Source organism: Carassius gibelio, chromosome B9 (genome assembly GCF_023724105.1).
Source record: "Carassius gibelio isolate Cgi1373 ecotype wild population from Czech Republic chromosome B9, carGib1.2-hapl.c, whole genome shotgun sequence".
NCBI lineage: Eukaryota > Metazoa > Chordata > Actinopteri > Cypriniformes > Cyprinidae > Carassius > Carassius gibelio.
In genome coordinates this window covers 19,511,071-19,536,001 of record NC_068404.1, presented here as the reverse complement: position 1 = coordinate 19,536,001, position 24,931 = coordinate 19,511,071, and the positions used below count along the sequence as shown (strand labels likewise).

At 37.2% G+C, this 24,931-nt stretch overlaps 1 protein-coding gene across 14 annotated transcripts in view; it reads left to right on the top strand.

Moving 5' to 3' along the window:
* The window catches only part of caska (calcium/calmodulin-dependent serine protein kinase a), a 158,087-nt gene that overhangs the window by 74,069 nt on the left and 59,087 nt on the right, over positions 1-24,931 (top strand). For all 14 annotated transcript variants that reach the window (XM_052564431.1, XM_052564421.1, XM_052564433.1 and 11 more), the window contains exon 2: positions 3,332-3,444. In XM_052564431.1, coding sequence (XP_052420391.1) covers positions 3,332-3,444 — 113 coding nt within the window. The remainder of the gene's footprint in view (positions 1-3,331; positions 3,445-24,931) is intronic.

Genomic DNA, 24,931 nt, shown 5'->3' with positions numbered 1-24,931 from the left:
AGAAATGTTTTTTTCTTGGAGCTCCTTAAAATAGATTTTGGTAATTATTTAAGTGGTAATGATTTTCAACCAGCTTTGTGTTGTTGTGACATCTGTAGTATAAAGTGAATAAGGAATGTGTATTACTTGTTACCTGCACCAAGATTGTGTTTATTTGAGCTGCTTTAAGCAGAAGAAAGATTTGTTGTCATTGCTGATTCTATTACTTCTCTGTTTAATACTGTAAAGCTGCTTGAAAACAAACGCTGTCATATAAGTCGCTATATAAGTAAAGGTGATGAATAGACATGATCAGGATGTCTCCATTTATTTGTCAGCAGAAGTTCAGATTTACATAGCCCAGGTCTTTTGTGAAAACTACAGATCGTATGTACACATTTTTGTTCCCCTGTTCATGGATAGACTGACTGAACCCAGTGAATTTTGGATGTATGAAGTTGTTCTACCTTGTTTATACCACAGGAGTTGTTTCTCCTGTTTTTTTAAAAATGCATTTATACTGCCATAGACAACACACTTTTATTAAAACCCCATGCTGTCAGTGGTGACTTATCCATTTAAACAGATGTGATTTTATACTGGACAGCTATTTTGACTATTTTTCCTACTTTTATAAGTTATTATGGCTGTCAAGAAGAGCTTCTAGAAACAGTTTGATGAGCTTTGAAACATTTGATTGTTAATATCTTTGTTGGAAAGGAAATTTAGAGACTGGACCAGCAAGATATTCCTCAGTCAGCATTATTTCCCCCCCACAAAAGGAAGAGTCAGTTGGTTTAACCTGTCAGTGGACATCAGACTCCACCGCAACTCCTTCAGGACTTCAGGACAATTCATATAAATGCATACCATCTGATGCCTTGAATAAACAGCTCAGTGCGTCTGGATATTTTTTGCATTTGTGGTTGGTGTTAATACATAACATCATGTATGTGATTGCCAAAAACAACATGAGGACCATGACCGATTGAGTAGATAAAGCCCATTCAGATGTTATGGCGCTTCTGAGTGTCATTTATCCACAGTTCCAGCAGTTTAGCATGGCCGAGTCCAGCTCTGAGCCTCGCGTGGCTGCACCTCGGCTCTCTGCCAGTAAGCAGCTTTGCGCTTCACGCCATCTGCTCCGGCAGTTTGTGTTGGGGTAAACACAGCCCCTCTCGCACCCGTATTAGCAAGATACAGTGATAATAATAAGCTCTCAACTATCTCTTCAATTTGCATTCTTCTCCAGTTTGCTGGCATTGCAACTTTATAGCTTAATCAGAATAGACTTGTGCTTGAAATGCAGATATTTTATTAATTAAGAAGTGTCTGCTTGTTTCTTGAAGGTCAGCAGACTGGTGTAAGTCGCAAAGGAAAGGACACGAGATTAGATTTTTTTTTGTTTAAACATTGGGTGCATTTACATGCACAGTCATAAAACAATTATTTTTAATAATATGACATCATGTAAGGTCATGTTAACGCCTCAAAACCATGTTGTTTTATAATGTTAAGGTCATACAACACATTGTGATCTGATTAGCTACATCATAATGATGATTTCTACATCTCATGTAATTTGGGTTTTTATAATGAGCTGGTTTTTGATTGAGATGAATTCTCTATCACTTGGTTGAGATGTATAGTTATAAATCCTTTATCGTTACTGTTATTGATGGTCTTGCTGGTGTTTCTTAAAAGCAATGAGTGACAAGACTGATGGTGCACCCATTCATCGTGATCTGCCAGACAAGACCTTTTAACTTTGTGGCTTATTGCTTTAGTAAATCTCAGAAAGTGCTCCGCTTAATAACTCAATTACTCGTGACTTGTAGGACAAAACTCCCCAGCAGTCTGTGTGTTTGTGAGCTTTTTACATTTTTTAAATGTGTAAGTTTGAGTGAATGAGAGAGGCTTGATCTGTGTACTTGGCTAACGCTGTGTGTATGATTTGAATGGCTCTGAAAAATACTGCCTTCTGTCCTGTGCTGGCAGCGTAGATTAATTTAATATATATATTTACACTACTGTTCAAAAGTTTGGGGTCAAGATATTTTTTTAAGAAATGAATAGTTTTATTCAGCAAGGATGCATTAAATTGACCTAAAGTGACAGTAAAGACTTTTTTCAGCATTCAGTTATAGCACTGCTTCTCTCTCCAAACACTCCTCTCTTAAACTCTGTCCTCCACACGTTCACTGCACCTGCAGTTCATTAACAGTTCAGCCAGAGAACTTGGATGACAGGAAGACAGCAGCCAGCTTGAAAGTGTTCTCTGCGGAGCACTGACCTGGGAACTGTACAGAGAGAGGTTCTGACAACACATATTTCATAAAGTCTGTCTATTTTTATGTCTGGAAATCTGTGGGTCAGAGTGAACTGGGTCGTCTCTAATAAAATGTGACTTGTGTACCTGAGGAGGAGGGTGAAAAACTCTTATTAACTCGGCAGCAGTAATTTAGAGAATAAATGTCAAGTTTGAAAATGTGGCCATGCTGAGCTTAAAGTATGTAAATATTACACCAGCTCATTTTCACTCACTGTAGCGAAAAAAAAAATACATATTTTACTGTAAAAGAAAAGAGATAATCAGATCTGTCAAGCTTAGGAATAGGAATATTTACATTTGGATGAAGTTTTATTAATTTGTGTCTGATTTATTTTAATTTGTATTTTATTTGCATAATATGAGAATTAAAATGTTCCTCTCTTTAATGTTTTTTTTTTTTTTAATCAACTGACTGCACATCATCTTTACCGATACGACAAGCACAAACAGGTCTCTCTGCTGCCATCTTTCTTCAGGCCTGCTGAAACACTCAGAGCTCACGCTGAGAAGTGTTAAAGGCTTTGGGAAATCAGATCACAGTTCTTCACAGAGAGCCAGTCTCTCCCCAGCCTCTACTCCCTGCTGTTCCTCAAACGCTCAGTCCGCACAGGACATTCTTATCATTCTCATTGCTGATGTGAGCATTTCTTCATTCCTAGAAAGAGGCCAGGTTTTTTACTTCAGCCGCTGACACTCAGCTTGTGGCTGTCAAACCACGTGCGGCTCTAATGACGTTGTTGAAATGGAAAATCTCACTTTCCCCAAAAAAGCTTTTCCATATGAGGCGTAATTGTATTAATTAATTGTGGGTACTTGGTCTTGCTACATATTAATATCAGTTTTTTTTTTGGTTTTGTTTGTTTTTTAAGAATTATAGCTGTGTAAAGATTAAATCATAATTTAATTTCAACAATTTAAAGATTTGTACATCTCATTTACTATAATTAAATTGCAACATGGCCCATCTTTATCCCAGAATGTGCCGGAATCTAATTTACATGTTTTTTCTTTTCTTTTCAGGGGGCCGTTTAGTGTGGTACGAAGATGCATCAATCGGGATACAGGGCAGCAGTTTGCTGTGAAGATTGTGGATGTGGCCCAATTCACCTCCAGCCCTGGCCTGAGCACAGAAGGTACAGTAAAACACTTGTTTTTCCTCCATAGGTGACGATTGTGAGAATAATTCATCAGCTGTGATCTTTCCAGAGCTCAGAATACTCAGTGTTATCTCGTTAAGCACTCAATTATTTACATAGAGCTGGAAATGAACCAGACAGGATGTTGGGGTTTGTCATGATTTGATCAACCACTCTCTTATCAGGACCTTCTGAGAGGAAATCCTGAATGTCTTCACCACCAACTCATCTCCTAATCATCTGCAGTTTTAGTGACTAATACAGCTGTCCAACATGTTCTGTGGAATTAGCATCGCTTTGTTGACGTGAAAATAGAAGTGCTGCTTGGCTGTTACATAGAGGTGCATGTCAATAAATTAGAATGTCGTGGAAAAGTTGATTTATTTCAGTAATTCTGTGAAGACTCGTCAAATTGTGAAATTCGTGTATTAAAGGAGTCATATGATGTGATTTCAAATTTTCCTTTTTGTCTTCGGAGTGTTACAAGCTCTTTGAATAAAGTGGATCTGTGAAGTTGCAAAGACTAAAGTCTCAAAGCCAAAGAGATATTCTTTATAAAAGTTGAGACTCGTCCACGCCCCCCTGAAATGGCTCATTCTAACATGCCCCACATATCTACGTCAGTATGTGGGAAGATTTGCATAACGCCACCTAGGGCTGCACGATTCTGGATAAATTGAGAATCACGATTTTTTGATCTCATATAGAGATCACGATTCTCCTACGATTCTTTATTATTATTATTACTATTAACATTATCATTATCACAAGTATATAAATTAATTATTTTATTTTGCAAGGATTCTTTAAATTGATCAAGTGTGACAAAGACATTTATAACAAAATATTTCTATTACACACAATTATTGTTCTTCTGAACTTTCTATCAAAGAAACCTGAAAAAAATCTACTCATCTGTTTTCAACATAATAATAATAATAATAATAATAATGTTTTTTTTGAACGGCAAAACAGCATATTAGAATGATTTCTGAAGATCATGTGACACTGAAGACTGGAGTAATGATGCTGAAAATACAGCTGCACACCACAGAAATAAATTACATTTTAAAATACATTCAAGTGAAAGCAGTTATTTTAAATGGTAAAAATATTTCAAAACTTTACTGTTTTTGCTGTACTTTGGATCAGATAAATATAGTTTGGTGAGCAGAAGAGACTTTAAAAAAACATTACACATCTTATGGTTCAAAAACTTTTGACTGGTAGTGTATATATAATATATTTAAAACCCCAGTTTTTTTAATATTAGAATGATGAAAAAGTTGTTTAGATCACTGATTCAACGACTCACTCATAAACCTACTACACTTGTTTCATTTCTGGATGAATCAGCGTTTTTGAACGATTCTTTTGAATGAAAAATTAATTCATTGACAAATAAATTAAGACACTTGTCGCCACCTATTGGTGAAACAATGCAATCGACACAAACGTTATTTAAAGCACAGTACTTTCAAAAGGGGATTTGTTATATTTTGATCGCTGCCATATAGACATCAATGTTTATATTTAAACTATAAACTTTATCCCAGTATTTCTGTGATAATATAAATGACTGTAAGACAGATATAATACTGTGTAGTTGAAAAGACTGTTTGTGAAGATGTTTCTTAACCAAACATGGTAAGAGCTCTCTCTGTGTCAGCGGCAGTGCGCGCACGGATTTGAATGATCCGGTAAGACTTTGTCAAAGGTTTAACAGACTCGGGGAATCGTTGTCTTTTAGAAATGAGATGGAGAGGGTGTCTGAATCGAGATCGCGATCTTTTAACGATTAATCGTGCAGCTCTAACGCCACCCAGATGTTCACTCAAAGAAAGAAGGCGCACTTTTTATTCTCGTTGTAGAATTGTTGTTCCCAATGTCGCCATGTCGTATAGACACTGTGTGTTTCACTGTGAAAATGAAACTACTTTGTTTGACCTTCTACAAGAGGACGATATCCACTTTGTCATGCCTGGGGCTGATGCATGCTGGTCACTGATGAATACATCAACTTTGCACTGTGTGACGTTGAGAAATCGAAACTACTTTGTTTTTGCCTTCCAAAAGAAAACATGACTATATGTTTATAATTGGTTATGTTTTTGTCTCATTGCTCCAGCCGGACAAGGCTTAACAATATGTTAACAGGAGTAACATTTCCGGGGTTTTTTTTTTTTTAATATCGATATCGGCCGATAGGTTTTGCTGCTTGGCCGATGTGTTTGAGGCGGAGCTTTTATTTTGATGCCGCTGAGTGTGACAGTGCCTGAGCACACACAGTGCTCACACACTCTCTCTCTCTTTTTCGTCGTCTTTAACAGCTCTGACTAATACGGAACAAAGTCTGTCTAATAATCAGACACAATGGTTAAACAAAGGAATTAATGTATACAGAAAGTATTATAACGATTGCTTTTATATTAGGCCTATTAGTTATAGAAAGGCAAACATTATAATACTTTCTCGTTTGCCATCAGCATTAAGCAAATACACATTAATATAATTTAAACAAAACGTCTCAGGTTTAGTATGTAACCATGGTTACTCAAGGGAACAAAATGCTGTGTCGGAGAAAGATTTGGGGAACACCCTTCAGCATGACCGGCCCTGAATCTTGTGTGTAATCAGTCCAATGGATGGGCGAGACGTCATAGGCTGGTGACGTCAGAGACCAGGAAGCTGTGTGTGCTGTGAAACCGTCATTTAGCCTGTAGGAATGAAGCAAGCGCCGGCAGGGATGCCAGAAGTATAACCCCTAGACGCAGCGTCTCGTTCACTCTTAAACACATTTTATTACTCCAAATACACAAAATAATGTTATTTTTAGCAGCATCATATGATGAACCCTTTAAATAAATTCAGTGCACACAGACTGAAGTAGTTTAAGTTTTTGGTTCTTTTAATTGTCTTTTAATTGTTTAATTGTCTCAACAAATTAAAATACTTCATAAGACCAATAAAAAAATAATAATAATGAATCGTTGGCTTTCTGGAAAGTACTGTATGTTCATTTACTGTACATGTACTCAATACTTGGTTGGGGCTCCTTTTGCTTTAATAACTGCCTCAATTCAGCTTGGCATGGAGGTGATCAGATTTTTGTACTGCTGAGGTGGTATAGAAGATTTTCTATGGGGTTCAAGTCTGGTGAGTTTGCTGGCCAGTCAAGCACACCAACACCATGGTCATTTAACCAACTTTTGGTGCTTTTGGCAGTGTGGGCAGGTGCCAAATCCTGCTGGAAAATGAAATCAGTATCTTCAAAAAGCTGGTCAGCAGAAGGAAGCATGAAATGCTCCAAAATTTCTTGGTAAATGGGTGCAGTGACTTTGGTTTTCAAAAACACAATGGACCAACACCAGCAGATGACATTGCACCCCAAATCATCCCAGACTGTGGAAACTTAACACTAAAATTCAAGCAACTTGGGCTATGAGGGCTATCCTCCAGACTCTATGACCTTGGTTTCTAAATGAAATGCAAAACTTGCTCTCATCTGAAAAGATGACTTTGGACCACTGGGCAACAGTCCAGTTCTTCTCCTTAGCCCAGGTAAGACGCCTCTGATGTTGTCTGTGGTTCAACAAATTCCTTGACACGTCTGTGTGTGGTGGCTCTTGATGCCTTGACTCCAGCCTCAGTCCATTCCTTGTGAAGTTCACTCAAATTCTTGAATAGATTTCGCTTGACAATCCTCATAAGGCTGCGGTTCTCCGCAGCTTCTTTGACAATGAATGTTTGTGGCTCCTTGTGAAGTCTTCTGGACAACTGTCAGATCAGCAGTCTTCCCCATGATTGTGTAGCCTAGTGAACCAAACTGAGAGACCATTTTGAAGGCTCAAGAAACCTTTGCAGGTGTTTTGAATTGCTTTATTTGATTAGCATGTCACCATATTCTAATTTATTTGTTTGTTTTTGTTAAATGTGAGCCAAATGTGAGCCAAATCATCAAAATTAAAAGAACCAAAGACTTAAACTACTTCAGTCTGTGTGTACTGAATTTATTTGTTACACAAGTTTCACAATTTGAATTGAATTACTGAAATTAAATTTTCCACAACATATTATAATTTATTGAGATGCACCTGTATATACGTAATGCCGAGAGTGGACAGCATGTGTGTTTTGCTGAGATCGTGGATAGGCCTGCTGATCATACAGTGGAGTACATTACAATGGGACAGAGGAACCTTGAAGACCTGACTTCTTACACCTTAGGGAGGTTTTAACAGCAGAATGCTTGAGTGTTTTCAATGTGAAAAGCATCTACACAACAGCACTGTTTTTTTTTTTATTTATTTTTTTTTATTTTTTTTATGTTTTTTTTATTTTCGTTTATGGTGCAGATTATTCTTTTTCTGATTTAATGATACTGAAGCCTGGAGTAATGGATGCTGAAAAATCTGTTGTTTTTTTTGCTATTTTTATTTATATGTATATATTTTTTTTATATATTCATTAGTGTTAGTTCTACTAGTCGGCTCAAAAGAACTGTGAAAAGGGTGTCACACCTGAGAAATCTTTCCTCCCTACAATGCCATCCTCTTCTGTTTAGATCACATTGACTGATTAAGAGTTGATTAGACGACTGCCTCTTGCTCTCATTTTCCTGTCACATTTCAGCTTCCTGTGTTGGCAACAGATCAATGTGAAGCTTGTCTAAAGGACAGGAGTAGTACACAAACATAACTAGACTGAATCGAGATGGTGTTAATGAAGTAACCTTACCCTCTTAATTTTTGTGGTATGTGTTTTTGTGTGTAAGATTTTGCAAAAACAACTAGTGGACCTTAGCTTAGTCAGCCAGCAAGACTGACTGATATACTCTGTGTGTGCAGTGCTGAGGTTGGAGTCTGCAAGTCTCCCTTGAGATAGACAGATTCACTGTACTTCCTCTGTCTCAGTGAGGGTGTGTATAAGCATGGAAACATAGCTGAACAGTTTCAGCATGAATTCTCTGAAGACTTTCTCTGAATTTCTTTGGGTAGGATGTTATGTACGCATGCATGTGAGAAAGAGATCTTTGCCCAGGGCTTTGTGTTATCTCAGTCCACTGCTAAACCACTGTCTCATCACTTCTGGGTTTCACAGTCTCGGCAAACACTCAGCCCACCTCCCATCTGTCTTCCTCCTATGTGGGAGAGAACAACACACTCATGCTGGTATTTCAGAATTTACTGTAAAACTCATGAGAGTCAGTGATTAAAACATAACTTTGATTTTTAGATCACTGTTACCTTTCAAATGTCTATTCTTCTCTGAGTTCAGGATAGAAACAACTATCTTTGCCTCCTTGTAGAGGTAAACGAGGACTCTCCATAGGCATAGTGGTTTTTATACTGTATACATTTTATATTTGCTCCACTTACCTTAAACCTACCATGCACACAAAACTACTTGCAATAAAAGAAAAAGAAACTTTAGTATGTTTTTAAGTGATTTGGTTTATGGGGACAAAGGAAGTGTCCTCATAAACCATGTTTACGTTGTAGTACCTATGACATTATACACATTTGTGTCCTCATAAACCATACCAGAAACCGTGCACACACCCTCGTCTCTAACATTACAAATTCTCTTATTGAGTGAAACATCTGTAGTTAGGGATGCACCGAAATGAAAATTCTTGGCCGAAACCGAAAACCGAAAAAGAGAAAACCAAGGCCGAAAACCGAAACCGAAACACCGAAAGAAATTATGCCAATTATTAGTACCATTGCATTTATTGCTATGACCGTGTACTAACTTTACTAAAATTAAGACATTGCAATTGTATAAATTAATATTAAAGTTTCAAAGATAATTACAATTGATGCAAATATTTATTAAGCACATTGCAACAATGCACAGTATAAAATAAAATTCAAACTAAAAATGTATCCCACTCATGTGTATATTTAATAATAATGTACAGGCCTACTGGCCTGCAGAAAGGTTTTAAAATGAACAGTTCTCTCATAAAAACAAAGTGCATTTAGGTGAAGTGCATTTGAAATTTTTCTATGTAGGACTAGAAAGTGCATTACTTCTCCAGTTGGCAAGACTGTTATCACTTCTGGGGATGGGGACTTCAGACAGATAACCATCTAGCTGTTGAGCAGTTGAGCTTGTCATCTGCCTGACATTTGAGAAATATTTGACAGAGTGTATTTAAATAGGGCCAGGGCATAAATAAACATTTTTATCAAATTAAAGCCGAAATCTAGCATAAATACGGCTACAATCTGATATTATGTATGTATGTTTGTGTGTGTGTGTGTGTGTGTGTGTAGTAGCCTAAGAAAAAAATAGCCAACGTATTATTATTATTTGAGGCACTTTCGTGCAGAATTCCAATGAACATATCAGACAACGATGGTGCATGCCCCTCATCTGGTGCAGAGACCAGTCTTTTTTTCTGCGCTCTGATCTGTCTCCTGCGCTTGGCGCTTCTCCGTCTCCACGCGGGTTCTCCGCATCCAGCGCGGCCTGGATCATTTCTCGTGCGCGCTGCCTTATTTCCGCATCCAAGTAACGTTAATGGTCTTTATAACGCGGATCAAGCACATTCGCGATGAAGTGCAGAGGATCCGAAAAGATCTCAATGAGACGTGTGCTAACAGACTCTATAAGACTGTACTTTTCTTTGTTTTTACTTCGTGGTCCGTCTTAATCTCTTTGTTAGGAGACGTTTTAGTGCTGCGAATAAAGGAATACGAAGAGAGAGAATGTTCTCACTGGTGTTAAGTGAATGTTGCGTGGAGCTCGTTGTCTGCGCTATGCAGGTGCACGTCGCGGTTTCTGTTTGCGTCATCACAACATTTCGGCCGTGTTGTTTCGGTGATAAAAGTCTATCGGCCGAAAACCGAAAAGACCATTTTCGGCCGAAAATTTTCGGTGCATCCCTATCTGTAGTGTAGAAGCTTCTCTTAATTTAACTTTTAAGTTCATTAGCTATATTCTTTCAGGGAGATATGAAACCAAGAGCTTCAAACACCATAAAACACAAATTTTCCACCTGGGTACAACAAATTTCTTAGTGTTTTTTTTTTTTTTTTTTTTTTTTGTAACTGAAATGTGGACTTTGTAATGGAAGGTAATTCATCTTTTCATACTAGAAGCATCAGCACTGCACAATAACTTCCAATCGGAGCAATTGCTTAATTAACAATGAGTGACTTCGGACCTTTGATATTTTTATGTGGCTGAGGCTACCCAGCACAATGTCCTGCAATAATGTCATGTCATATATCGCAGGCTGACACTTAAGTTTCCAAATTTTGCACTTGTTTTTAATTGGTAAGATTATCTAGAAAGAAAAGAAAGAAAGGCATGGTTTCCTTAGAATCTTCCATTACGATGTTGGTCTCTTTTTTTACCTCTGGAAACCTTGTCTTTCGTTATAATTAAAATCATTGCACCCAGACCTGTGGAATCTCATCATAATCTGAAAAATCAGCAGGGGCACACAGCCTGGTAATGAGGCTTGTAGAAAAGTAACACTTCCCATAATTAAGTGACATTACTGACATTTCATCTAGAGATTTTGCTCTATGGTTTTTCTTTTGAGATAGTGGATATTTTTTCCACTTCTTACTCGTATTTCTTACATGATCTGTCCACAAAACACCTGCTTACATAACCTGGCATCCTTATCTGGGGGGAAAAAAGTCTTGTTTAAATATTTCTGCAGATTTAAAGACATGTTATGTATAAAGCTCTTTTCGCTTAATAATAAAATATGGTGGTTAATATATATGGTAGTTTTGTGGGTGTGGGGTTTTGTTGTTGATTTTTCCCCTCTACTGTACTATGAATAAAAGGTAGTGAAAAGCAAAGAAGTGCCATTTGTAGTACATGTACAGGTGCTGGTCATATAATTAGAATATCATCAATACGTTTTATTTAACTAATTCCATTCAAACGTGAAACTTGTATATTATATTCATTCATTACACACAGACTGATATATCTCAAATGTTTATTTCTATCGATTTTGATGATTGTAACTGACAACTAAGGAAAATCCCAAATTCAGTATCTCAGAAAATTTGAATATTGTGAAAATGTTCAATATTGAAGACACCTGGTGCCACACTCTAATCAGCTAATTAACTCAAAACACTCGCAAAGGCCTTTAAATGGTCTCTCAGTCTAGTTCTGTAGGCTACACAATCATTGGGAAGACTGCTGACTTGACAGTTGTCCAAAAGACGACCATTGACACCTTGCACAAGGAGAGCAAGACACAAAAGTTAATTGCAAAAGAGATTGGCTGTTCACAGAGCTCTGTGTCCAAGCACATTAATAGAGAAGCGAAGGGAAGGAAAAGATGTGGTAGAAAAGTGTACAAGCAGTAGGGATAACCGCACCTTGGAGAGGATTGTGAAACAAAACCCATTAAAAAATGTGGGGGAGTGGACTGCAGCTGGAGTCAGTATTTCAAGAACCACTACTCACAGACGTATGCAAGACGGGCAAGATGGTTTGGGGTGCCATGTCATTTGCTGGTGTTGATCCACTGTGTTTTCTCATGTCCAATTTCAACACAGCCATATACCAGGAAATTTTAGAGCAGTTCATGCTTCCTGCTGCGGACCAACCTTATGGAGATGCAGATTAAATTTTTCAACAAGACATGGCACCTGCACACAGAGCCAAAACTACCAGTACCTGGTTTAAAGACCATGTTATCCCTGTTCTCAATTGGCCAGCAAACTCGCTTGACCTTAACCCCATAGAAAATCTATGGGGTATTGTGAAGAGGAAGATGCGATATGCCAGACCCAACAATGCAGAAGAGCTAAAGGCCAATATCAGAGCCACTATCAGAGCACCAGAGAGCAACCTGGGCTCTCATGACACTTGAGCAGTGCCACAGACTGATCGACTCCATGTCACGTCGCAATGCCGCAATGCTGCAGTGCTCTTACTTTTCATTTTCATACTTTTCAGTTGGCCAAGATTTCTAAAAATCTAAAAAGTAATATTCTAATTTTCTGAAATATTGGATTTGGGATTTTCTGTAGTTGTCTGTTATAATCATCAAAATTACAAGAAATAAACATTTGAAATATATCAGTCTGTGTGTAATGAATGAATATAATATACAAGTTTCACTTTTGGAATGGAGTTAGTGAAATAAACTTTTTGATGATATTCTAATTATATGACCAGCACCTGTATCTGTGCATATTTGTAGTATCACCTGTATACATAAATCTGTATGAAACACTGTACTACTGTTGGTACATCCCAAAGCTGAACGTTTTGTGTTGTATAGACATCAGCTGGGGGGAAACTACACCGTCATCTGGGCCACCTTTGTGTTTGTAGCACCTTAAGGTCATCGTGCCTGCTGCCAGCCATCTGTGACAAATCCTCTCAAAACTCTATAAAACCTGTGTTCTGTGTTTAGGACCTATAAACGCACACACTTTTTGTTTGCATGAGTACAGTGTTTTATAATAGCCACACTTAGGATATCGATACACTGGAGTACAGATGCTTTCATGTACCATTGTAGCACTTACTGTAAAGCACAATGCTAGGGAAAGCCCATAAGGGCCAGTTAGATCAGATGAGACTGATTCTCTGTTACTGATGGACCGAGATGAACAAAAAGATTATATTCAGTGTGGTTTTAGTTTCTGAAAGACAGATTGAGGTTTTCTTAGGTTTTCAGATGTCTGAATTGAAGCTCATAGCTCAAGCTCACCTCAGCTTCCATATGTACTTTATTCAAAAGGATATAATGTAAATTAAAAAAATACATTTTTGAATTTATTTATAATATGTTATATTGTTATAATTTATGATATTGCAATTTAGGAAAGAAAACAATCTATTTTTGTACTTTATAAATGTTGTTACTTTGTAGGCAAGAACCCGGAAGCTTGTTAGCATTTTAGCACTTCTGGTTCCATCGTCCCAGAGTCAATGGGTTTTTTGAATGGGAGTTAGATTAAATCCCCAAAAATAAGGTCCATGGTTCACACAAGCTCAAGATACTTTCACGTTTTATTCTGCAACATAAAACACACGGTTAACGGTTGCGTTTCTGACATAAGGTGGTTGCTAAGAAGTTGCTAAATGGAACTATAGGCTCTGTTGGAGACATTAAATGTTATAATGCCGAGTGGTTTATCAAATTACAGTGTTTTCCAATTGTAGTATATTTTAGTAATTTATAGTACAATTAATTTTCGAAAATAACCAATTAATAGTTTCCCGCAATTTATATTTACTGTTTTTTTCTGCTGTTGAAACGAAAGACTTTGGATGGAAGATGATAGTTTTATCACTTTCCTACTGATGTAACGCAGCATAGACTCTGGTTCTGAAAAAAGGGGAAACTCATGATTATTCTTTGTTAATGCCACATTTACTAGCTTAGTCACGGAGAAAGTGAAACTTTAACCATGCATAGCGCTTAAAGCCACATTAAAATTAAATGTTTACGGCGACATGAAGCTGGTTAGATTGAGGATTTTCTAGCAAGGATAATATAATAACATTTTGTCTACCCCCTCTAACAAAATGAAAGCTGAAATGTGGTACTTCATTCACTAAAATAAGTTTAATCTTACCATATCCAAAAACTCGCTCACTCTGCTGTTATTAAATAGATTAAGTGCACTAGAATTTTATTGAATAGTATGTGGAGATATGTTTTTATTTTAAGTATTTATTGACTTTTAATAAACCTCATGTCGAAATGTATAGAAGTCCGTGCTATCATATGTCCTTTAGTTATGATTATTTAATTTATTCACTAGACTATTTATTGCTAGTGTCTTATTTCAGTTTTAGTTTGGCTCAAGATTTGTATTTATTCCAGTTTATATGAAAAGGTTAATGTAGCATGGACTACAATTCATCCACAGAGTAAATCCTTTTCACTGAACATGATAAAAATAAGTTTGAAAAAGTTGTCGAGAGCAGGTGGTGGTGACGTTGAAGGCGAGCGACCATTGTGCTGTAATTGGTTTATAGCCTAAGTTTAGCTAAGTTCTGCAACTTTTATTCAGGCTTCAAAATTAAAAAAAGTTCTATTATTTCGTGAAGATCATCTCAATGGACAAAACGTGTAAGTTTCATGAACAATTGTTGAACACAGAGCTTTTTTTTTTTTTTTTTGATAATCCAAAAGCCTATGGAAAAATCCTATTTGGCTTTTTGAACCAGTGTGATGCTAACAGCCGATCGGCCTACAAAGTGACGTCATCGTTTCCCCACTCTTCATTCTTCCCACAAATCCATTCTTCAAAACGCCTAGCTTTGTTACATCTTTGTCGAGTGTTCTGGAATGTTGGAGTCACTCATTTTTTTTCTGTGTACTGCAGGACTGAATCAAATATCTTTCATTCTCCAGCCCTCAGAATCATAGATAAAACCTCACATTTAGAGTGGCAGCTGAACAACTCTCTCTGTAGGAATTCTTTCATTCATGCTCTTTTGTTTTTTTTTCAGCAAATTCCTTGAGAAAATGTGTGGTCTTCAAGAGGGCCGCAATCGAACTTTAGTGGGGTCCTATTGATCTGGGGCAAAAAAAGAAGAAGAAATGTGTCCAGAATCAAAGGGAATGTGGCTTCCGATAGGCAGATAGATATGCTCTTTTATTGTCTTCCCTGCAGGAGATTCTAAAGCCTCCACCATAGCACACGCAAACAGCCGAATGTAAAATGCCATTATCATCATCATCATCATCACCACTGCAGAGCTACAAAATTTCTTCTGCAACAAGAGGTTGTTTTGAGGTTGCCGCTACCTTTCCGTTTAGCTACACTATTTATATAATGCTATTTTTGGAAAAGAGATTGTTTTGTGTATGTTTTTCAAAGTGACTCCATTCAGGATATTTGCTTTCCAGAGAGGAAAGCCTCCTAACAGCCTGTGGGAAATCCACAATTATCATTTAAAAGACCCTCTGTTGCGTTTCATGTTTGCTTCTCCGCAACGTTTGTATAAAGTCACCAAAACATGAAAAGATTCACTCAGAAAGCTGCAGAAGCAGAGGTTGTTAGACCAGGTGAACTGTTTTTCTCTACGGATCAGATCTGTATGGTTTGTTTCAATGTCATTTTTTTTCTTTCTCTCCAGAAGCCTTTAGCATTTTTTCAAAAGTTGTTTCTTTTTTTTCAAAACTGCTGTTGGGGCAGCCTTGTTTTAGAGGACTTTCTTAGCTCTACACAGACTTGGAAATGCATATATTTAGTTACCAAATGAGTGCAGGACTGAAGGGGATATATCTGTAGTACTGGGTGCTAAAGCCATGCATGTGTAACCCGTGCCAGTGGTGGGGTGGACACCACTTCACTTGCGCTGTTATTATTACAACACTTAGAAGACAATTAGGCTGTTCAACAGCCTGCTTAATCAGCCAACCTGCCTCTAAAGAATGAGAGATAGAGCCAGAGGATACGACAGTGAGGGAGGGAACACTTCCTAGGCCTCTACTGGTAATCAAGCCATTTATTATACCTTAAAGATTAGGCCATATGTACCCACATCCTAACTGGTTTTTAATTGGATGTTCTCATCTTAGCCTCTGTCTTGTTGTTGTTAGATTAGTACAGTACATTTTGATAATGTTTGCTGAGAAAAACATCTTGGCTCTTGGCTGAGCAGCCCACCTCTGTACTGTATGTCTGAAATTATTCTGAAGCTTGGTATCCCACAAAGAAATGTGAAATATGGATTTTCATTATCTATTTAATAATTACAATATAAAAAATGCTGTAAGATGCTGTATTGATTTTTTTAGGTCTCCTGTGCTCTTCAAGTCATAAATCAAGACACAACTGATGGTAAATGGCTGTGTTAAAATGTAATTTGTCTTTTAATGCTCTAGCTGTACCTTAGCACCTCCAACATGCTGCTGTCTGCCTCTCAACCTTGACACTTACCAGACACTGAGAGATCACGGGAGGTGTGTGTTTACTGTATGTGTGTGTCAGCAGCTGAGTTTGGTGCCATGTGATCTGCAGAGGCCACACTGAGTGTGTGAATGCTGCTCGGTGAGGAGTCCCTGCCATCCATCAGCGCCTCACATGAATCACATGCCGACTGCTGCTTTCTCTCTTTCTCTCTATCTATAACAAATTTGTGAGCGTGTTAACTGGCTCTTTATGATTTGTCTCATGATTTGGACATGATGTGAAATCTATGCCAGTGTGTGAACTCACAGCATGGACAGGTGGAGCTTGAAAGAAATCGTCAGTGCATGTTGTGGATTGAACTCTAAACATCTCTTTATTTATAATTGGTTGATTTTGACTGAAATTAATCTCTTTTGTTTTGTTTTTTTACTGCATGTCTGCAAGTGTATTTTGCACACTTTATTTTAAGGTCCAGTTCTCGCTATTAACAAACTACGAATTTTGCCTAAGAAAACTAATATTTAGTAAGGTAGTTGTTAATAATGGGCATTGGGAATGATTAGGGATGTAGAATAAGGTCATGTAAAATAAATGCTTTATATGTAATAAACAGCCGATATGTTACACTGTAAAAAAATAATTAGACCTCTCCAACTAAAATTTTTCTATTGACTGATCACATCTAAAAAATTTTATTTGGCTAACCGAATTTGTGTGAATTAGTGATCACATCTAAATGTGTTTGTAAAGTTTCATCTGAAGCATATGGACAGAAAACAGCTGTCACAGTATGCGAGTACTAAACTAAGTTCAGCCAAAGACAGAACAGTTAGCATGTTTTGATCAATCTTTTACCATGGCGTTAGAACTGGTACAATGTTGCAAAATCAAAATGATGATGCCGTGGGTATAAATTTACAGATTAAGGGGCGGTAATATTATAATGAGATCCCTTTGCCAAGGAGCGAAACCAGATGCGCTTGTTTTTTCAGATGCTAAATAGCCATTTATATCCTACCCCACCACTGATTGGTGTTCTCGTCCTTGACTGACTGTTTTGAGTTTTTATTTGAGATATTTGACAGAGAAAGACGTGTGTTGGATGACTCTAAAGCTTTGCTTGAGGTCTTTGCTTTGGTTTTTGGGGGGGCTGGGATGGATGTGATTTCATAAATGCTTCAGGGGTCAATCTGGCTGGTTAGTGGAACTCAGCGTCAGGTGACTCTCTGATACTCTGTTTGATGGATCACTGTTTACTCAGGTTAGTGACAGTGCTGATGTGATGGAGAGAGGCCACATATGCTGGAGTCGTGGCCCAGCATAATTATTAGCTTGGAATTATTCTCCAGCTCAGTCAGCACACTCACAGACCTCCTATGGTTTGTTCAAATCCAACTGGCTGACTTTACATGAGCAGAGTTAAACAGTTTTTTATTATTCCCCCAGGAAAAAAACATCCTAAATTGACAAAATGAACACTTCTGCGGGAAAACTCATAAATGTGAGAGGTTTGTGGCATCAGATCCTGTTTGGTGCACTCAGCAAAATAACCAGTTCTTTTGGTTAAACACATTTTTTCAGTAAATTCTTCCCATTTAGGCAGAAAGTTTGTAAACTGAAAAAGATGTATATTGAATTAGATTTATTGATGATATTCAAAAGTGGTTCCATGTGAATAGTTTGCAGTAAGAAGGATGTTTTTCCCCCACACAAACTTGTACTGATTTTACACATAATACAGAGACACTGTAGCACTCTTTTAACTGAGTCAGCGTGAGCGGAGCCCTCCTGCATCACCTCTCTGAAGGTGGTCCTGACTGCACAGACCACTGCTGACTTCACATCTCTCTGCTCTTTGCACACCTGCATTGCTCTCTCCTCCTGATCTGTGTCTGAATGCTGATTGGTCCACGTGTTTGCATTTAAAAGAGCTGCCTATGCTTTAGGGATATTTGACTTGTAAATTAAGTATTTGGATTCATGGGTAGGGTTATGAAGTGCCGTAAAATTAAAACACAATAAAATTAAGCAACATTGGGATTGTAATTGTCTTAATGTGCTTTTTAAAAGGCTGTGAAGTTCCCCACTGACTGTGTCATTAGAGTAGTTTCATGAGCCTTGATTCATTTCTGTGAATCAGATTAAATGGACAGTTTCAGGGAATTCATTCAACAGATTCAACAGTTTGTTTGCATCATCAGTAAAAACATGTGCCCTGCATCATCTTTCATTTATTTAAATGTTTGAAAAAAATATATCTAGGAAAATAATAATGCTGTTTATTGTGTATTATGCATTAGTGCTGTGTTCAAAATATGGATACGATGATATATCGTCACAGAGATTTGACAATACGAATATCGGTACAACTGGCCCAGTATTGATATTGTGGCACATGCACAGCAGTAGACAGTGCTTAATTTGAATACAAGAACACCATTTAAAATTGAGTAGAAAAGTGCAAAGTCTCTAAAATATACTGAATAGAGCTTAATATATAGGCTACAACAAGGTTTAATCAGGCAACAAAGGAACAAAACCGGGGTTGCCTTATATAAAAAGATGCGCAATACTGAAATATCTGTTAAGTGTGTTACTTATCTTTGTCAACCTGGCAACCCTGTGCACATGCTCTCTTTCCACTATAAACACGCTTGCTTTCTGAAAACACCTGTTAGCTTGCAGTTTAGCGATCTCCACTTCAATATTCTATTCTCAGAACATTGTAATTCATCAAGTGTTTATTTACACGAGAGAGAGAGAGAGAGAGAGAAAAGAAGGAGAGAGGCTGTGCACATATGAATTAAATCAGTTTAGTCACATTTCTCTATTAACAGTGAAGCTCTGGTTTTAATTCCTTTAGAAATGATGATTTTACCAGCTCCTTGTTAAGAAAGACAATGGAACTCTTGTGTCGATGTTTAAAACATTTAAAATGAGAATGTAAGTGTGCTCACCCTATTTTTGTTTGTAAGAAAAAATTAGATTAGATTTCATATCGCAATATATTTTGCAAAAAAATAATTTTTTCCCAATATCGTGCTGCCCTAATATATATATTTATATATATATATATATATATATATATATATATATATATATATATATATATATATATATATTGTGACGAGTCAGCTGCCTCCTCCCTGATTGTCACCGGCACCCCGTCCTAAATCGCCGCCCTTCACCAGGCTCCCGACTGGAGTGGGTGTGTGAGAGGAGGGGCGCTGTACGAGTCAGGGCTGGTGGCGTGTGATGGGGCACACCTGAAGGAAATGGAGCCTCATCACCGCCACTGTTTAAAAGCCCAACGCGCCTCTCCTCAGGAGACCGGTCTCTTCCCCGTGCATGCACGCTGGTGTCCTCGTGGGTCCAGGAAGGGTGCGTTGAGGGACTCCCGCGCCACAAGAGACGTGAGCAGCCGGACCCGCGATCCGGAGGAGAACCGCACCCGTTTACACGGCCGACGGGCCAGGATGCCGGGCCGTCCATCCCCTACCAGCGCCGCGGCCGACGAGAGAGATGCGGCCGCTAGAGGAAGCCGCCGCCCCTCGCGCCCCGGACCAAGGAGGGGAGCGCGTGCGGCCGCCGGACTCCGCCCCTTACCTGGACCCTTCCTCCATGAACACTGCCCGACCCACACGAACCCCGCAGCACAACTAGGACACCAGATTCCCTGTTATTTTGGACACTTTCCCCTTTTGGCCACTTTTATTCCCTGTGTTTTATGATTTCTGTTAATAAAAGCCTCTCCGAGGCCTGACGCCACGCCCACTGTGTCTGTCTTGTGCTCCTCGCGTGACAATATATATATATATATATATATATATATTCATATGAGTACATTACAATATAAATTTATTAGAATGAGTAAATTATTATTTATGGGCTTAAAAACAAAATGCAAACAATCAGAATGTTGTACCTGGTGGGGAGTGCCCAATGTATCGTGATATGTATCGTATCGTGACCTATGTATCGTGATACGTATCATATTGTGGCCTCTGTATCATGATACATATCATATCCTGACTTTGCTGGTGATACACAGCACTATTATGCATAAATTTGCATATAATTTTCATTGTATTCAGAAGGTTAGAAAATGAATCAACATAAATGTATAGATATAATTAATCGTTCAATGACATGAACTTATGTTCTACACTGCTGTTATTCTGTGTTCTACCACTAGGGCAAACAGCTCTTTTGTGTGTTGTGTTTCATTATCACTCTTTTAGACTCTTTGACAGTTTCTTTAGATTCAGTATCTGTTCTGATAGAATGGAAAGCTCTGGAATTACAGCAGTAAACTACAGTCTCCAGTGCCAGCCTGAGCAAACAGGGACATTTCATTCATCACATTGGCTGTAATTATCTTTGCTGAGTTTTTTCCTCTTTGAATCTTCAGGTTCAGCAGCACCGTCCACCTTAAGGGCTTTTTAAATGTCATTTTTATGGCTTCCAGGAAGACATTATGAAGCTATAAAAAGCATGCTGGGACTTATAGCCTTATAGCCAGTTTGTTCTTATAGTATGATCTTGGGCAGAAATTATCTATCTATCTCTGTCTCTCTTTCTCTGTTTATCACCAAGTCTAGTACACTTTGGCTGTGTAATCATTGTTTGATTTAATTTGTCTCCAGAATTATGATAACTCTTATAGGGCCAAAATACACAATGTCATTTTATATTCTTTCATTTAATACATTTAACAACATTGTAGATATTGTAATACTCCATATTTTATAAATTTCTGTGAATCAGTTCAAATGGTCTGTTTCAGGGAATTAATCCAATAAGCAATTTTTATACACATACTTCTGATTAATGAGGCATAATGCAAACAAACAATTGAATCATTGTTTTGAATCAGTGCACTTAAACAGTCTGAACCGATTCACTGAAATGAACCAAAGTTACCAAATCGAATGCCTATTTTGCTACTGAAATTTAAATCAGAAACATCTGTCTTAGTATTATTCTCACAAGTTGTGAGGATCAAAAAAGTCTTAACTAATAACCTAGTAAAAGCACATAAAAATCACAACAGTATTTATGATGTAACTCAATTTTATATTGGTGGCAATATATTACATACAAAATATATCAACAAGCACAAAGTTTCAGATCTTTGAACTGTGTATGGTCGCCGTTTATTAAAAAGCTGAGAATGTAACTTTTGTCTCCGTATGTCATTGTCTAATTTTACTTGGTTGATGATTATTATTTCCTTTTCAATTAATATAAAGTCCTCATCCTGAGGCTTAGGTTTGGCCAGAATATCTGTACTCTTGCACTCTGTGCAACCTTAAAAACTCTCATCTGCTTTCAAAAAGATTGCCATACATTTCATTCTTTATAGAGCAAGAGAGAAGGAGAGAGGCTTCATTGTTGCCACTGAATTGAGGGTCTTTCTTGCAGTTATAAATTGCCTGAGTGATGGTGAAAATATTTCACCCTTTTATTAGTTATGGCGCTGTGTGAGTGATGGACCTCATTCTTCAGCAGGTACCCTATGTTTCACAGACTAATGTAATTGTGTGTGCACAGGTTGATTTGCCTGCTTATCTTCATAGTGTGATATATACATATAGGTTCATCTTTCTCATTTTTGGCTCTTTATTTACCACATCAGAGTGACTTATTGTTTCCATATTCTCCTCTGTGCCGCTGTATCACATATGTGCTATATTGCAGTAGGAGGACATTAAATGTTAATGCAGTTAAAAGAGAAACACATTCTCAAAAACATTCAAACCGTTAATGTGCAGTATATCTTTCCCTGGTGTATGAAATACCCCAGAATAGCTGAACGAGACAGTATCTCTGACACACAATCTTTTGTAAAAAATACTTTGCATCAGACATGAATGGATCTGTGTCAAATAAGAGAAGGTAAAACCTTTAACTACAAATGTTCCAGTTATGCTGTTAGCTCAAATGGGGTATTTTGCACTAACTGGATATCACACAAAGCATTGAAGCTATTTCAGCTTAACTGTGTCATGATTTTGCATCATCCCACTTCAAATGGCTTTATACATGTGACATGAATGCACAATGATAATGCATAATAAAAACAGTAAATTTTAATCTGTGCTGTATGTGTTATTATTATAACCTGGTGTTTATTGTAGAAAATGCTCAACAGATTCATCTAATTTCTTGTTATAAATTATTTTTTTTACAGAACAGAATCAAGGTACTTAAAGTACTTAAGTTGGTTATGTTCATATTATGCATAGGCATATTACATTATGTATTTTAACATTGTTGTTCATTAAAACCATATAATTACTTGGTTTTGATATTTTATTTGAACCAATTAGTATTGCCTCATCATTAGGGCTGGGACAACGCGTCGAGGTCATCGATGACGTTGACGCAAAAAATACGTCGACGCAAAATATGCGCATCGATTCGTCGACCTGTTTTTACTTCTCTAAAAAAACGTTTGCAAAACGTTTACCTTATGTGCGCTGAATATACGCGATGGCCGGATCAACATTCTGTCCAATGTTATATAACCAATCCAGGGGTTTTTTCTGCATTGATCTTTTTTTTTTTTGGCGGCTTTCAAAGCCTTATTTGATCGCTGTGCCTGACAGGGCGCGTACGAGAGAGAGCCCCGGCTGTGCGCGCACACTCACAGTCTTCAAACAACACAAGCGCTTCTTGCTCTCTCTCTCCCTTGTGCATATTAATCAAAATCATTAAACACGATATAAAAAGGGCAAAACACCAAAGTTTCACGCGCGCTCGTGCACTCAGTCTTCAAACTACTCAAGCGCTGTCTTGCTCACTCTCTCTCTCTCTCCCTCGTGCATATTAACCAAAATCATTAGATACGATAGAAAAAGGGCGGAACGCCAAAGTTTCACGTGGAGCATTCAGAGATTTTTTTTTTTCTCCATGACAGGCTGCTGGCTCCCACTGTTAATTTTTATTTATTTATTTTTTTGGAAAAGCACTCTCTGTATTAGCTTAAAGCCCTCAAGTTTACATTGGTTACTGTATTCTTTCAATTGCTCTAAACAAGTATTTTGGGTGACCTTTTTATTGAATGCTAGACATCAAGTTGTTGTTATTTTCATCTGAAAGAAGAACTTTTTTTCAGTAAGCTAGGCCCTATGTTAAGGAATTCATGTTTTTTTTTCATTCAGATATGTAAATCAACATGTATAAATTGTTAGTAGTCAATTAATGGGGAGATAATCGAAATCGAATCGGTCAGAAAAAATTAATCGTTAGATTAATCTCTGAATCGAAAAAATAATCGCTAGATGAATCGTTTAAAAAATAATCGTTTATCCCAGCCCTACTCATCATTAATTTATATATAAATAGTTCTTGTTTCTCACTTGTAAATTAATTAAAAAGAAAATCAGTTTGAATAAAGAAAGCAATAAATTTGCCATAGTATCCTTTCAGATGTTAAAGTTGTCACAGTCATTGCATGCTTTGCAAAAAGTTTTTTTTTTCTTAAACCCCTGTATATTGATTAACCAATAATTGATAGTTTGTAGAAGAGAATGTTGTGAAAATTATTGGGAGTAAAGCAGGGAACAGGAGAAAGTTGCCTTACTTCTTGTACCATTGTTTATTGTGTCAGGACACTTGTTCTAACTGTTACTAGACCATGGCTTTGTCATGAGGCACTGCCCATTTCTTCAACACACGTTCACACTAGAGATCGACCGATATGGGTTTTTCTATAGCCGATGCCGATGTTTAGAGTTCAGGGTCAGCCGATGGCCGATATGTGCTGCCGATTTTTAGGGCCGATATCTTGGAGTTTTCCCCTTGATTTGCATGCTAAAATGTCACACTAATAATAAGTGGATGCACAACACATTTTTTCTGAACCTATCATAATTTATTGAGCACTGACTTGAACCATCTCTTCATTCATCTTAATTTAGTGCACTAAAATTAATAAACTGACCAAGTATTAAATATATAAAACAGGTAATATATATATATATATATATATATATATATATATATATATATATATATATATATATATGTCAATCATTTACATAAAAGTTTTAGAGCATTTACATTTATCAAGTAGAATTTTTCAAGTTTGTTGGAACATAAATGTAAACTTAAATATACATTTAAATAAATACAATTTTAGAAATAAAAATCAATTAAACTGAAAAATATAAAAAAATAAATAACAGTAGTGCTGCAAAGACACTAGCAACCAGCAACATTTGTGTTTGGTATAAATGACACAGAACACCTAAAGTGCATTCTAATTTCGAACTTACATCGAAGTCTGTTCATTATTAAAATAAAGTAGAGTCAACCAAACATTTAAAAAGTTACACTGGTCAGTTTAAATACACCCTATACTGGTCCTCTCTGCTGTTATGCAAAGGACGTTTTTGCTCATGTGAAGAGGATGATTTTTCCGTCTAGTTTACATTAAAAAAATATTATAGTTTAACATTCAGATACATTGCGAATATGGAAACATTTGGATATGTGCAGAACGAGACGTGAGCAATAACCTCCAAATACATCTAGTCAAACCCGCGCTCGCTCGTCCTCGTATGGACTTAGTGCACATGGCATAATATCTTCTTTTTAACATAATAATA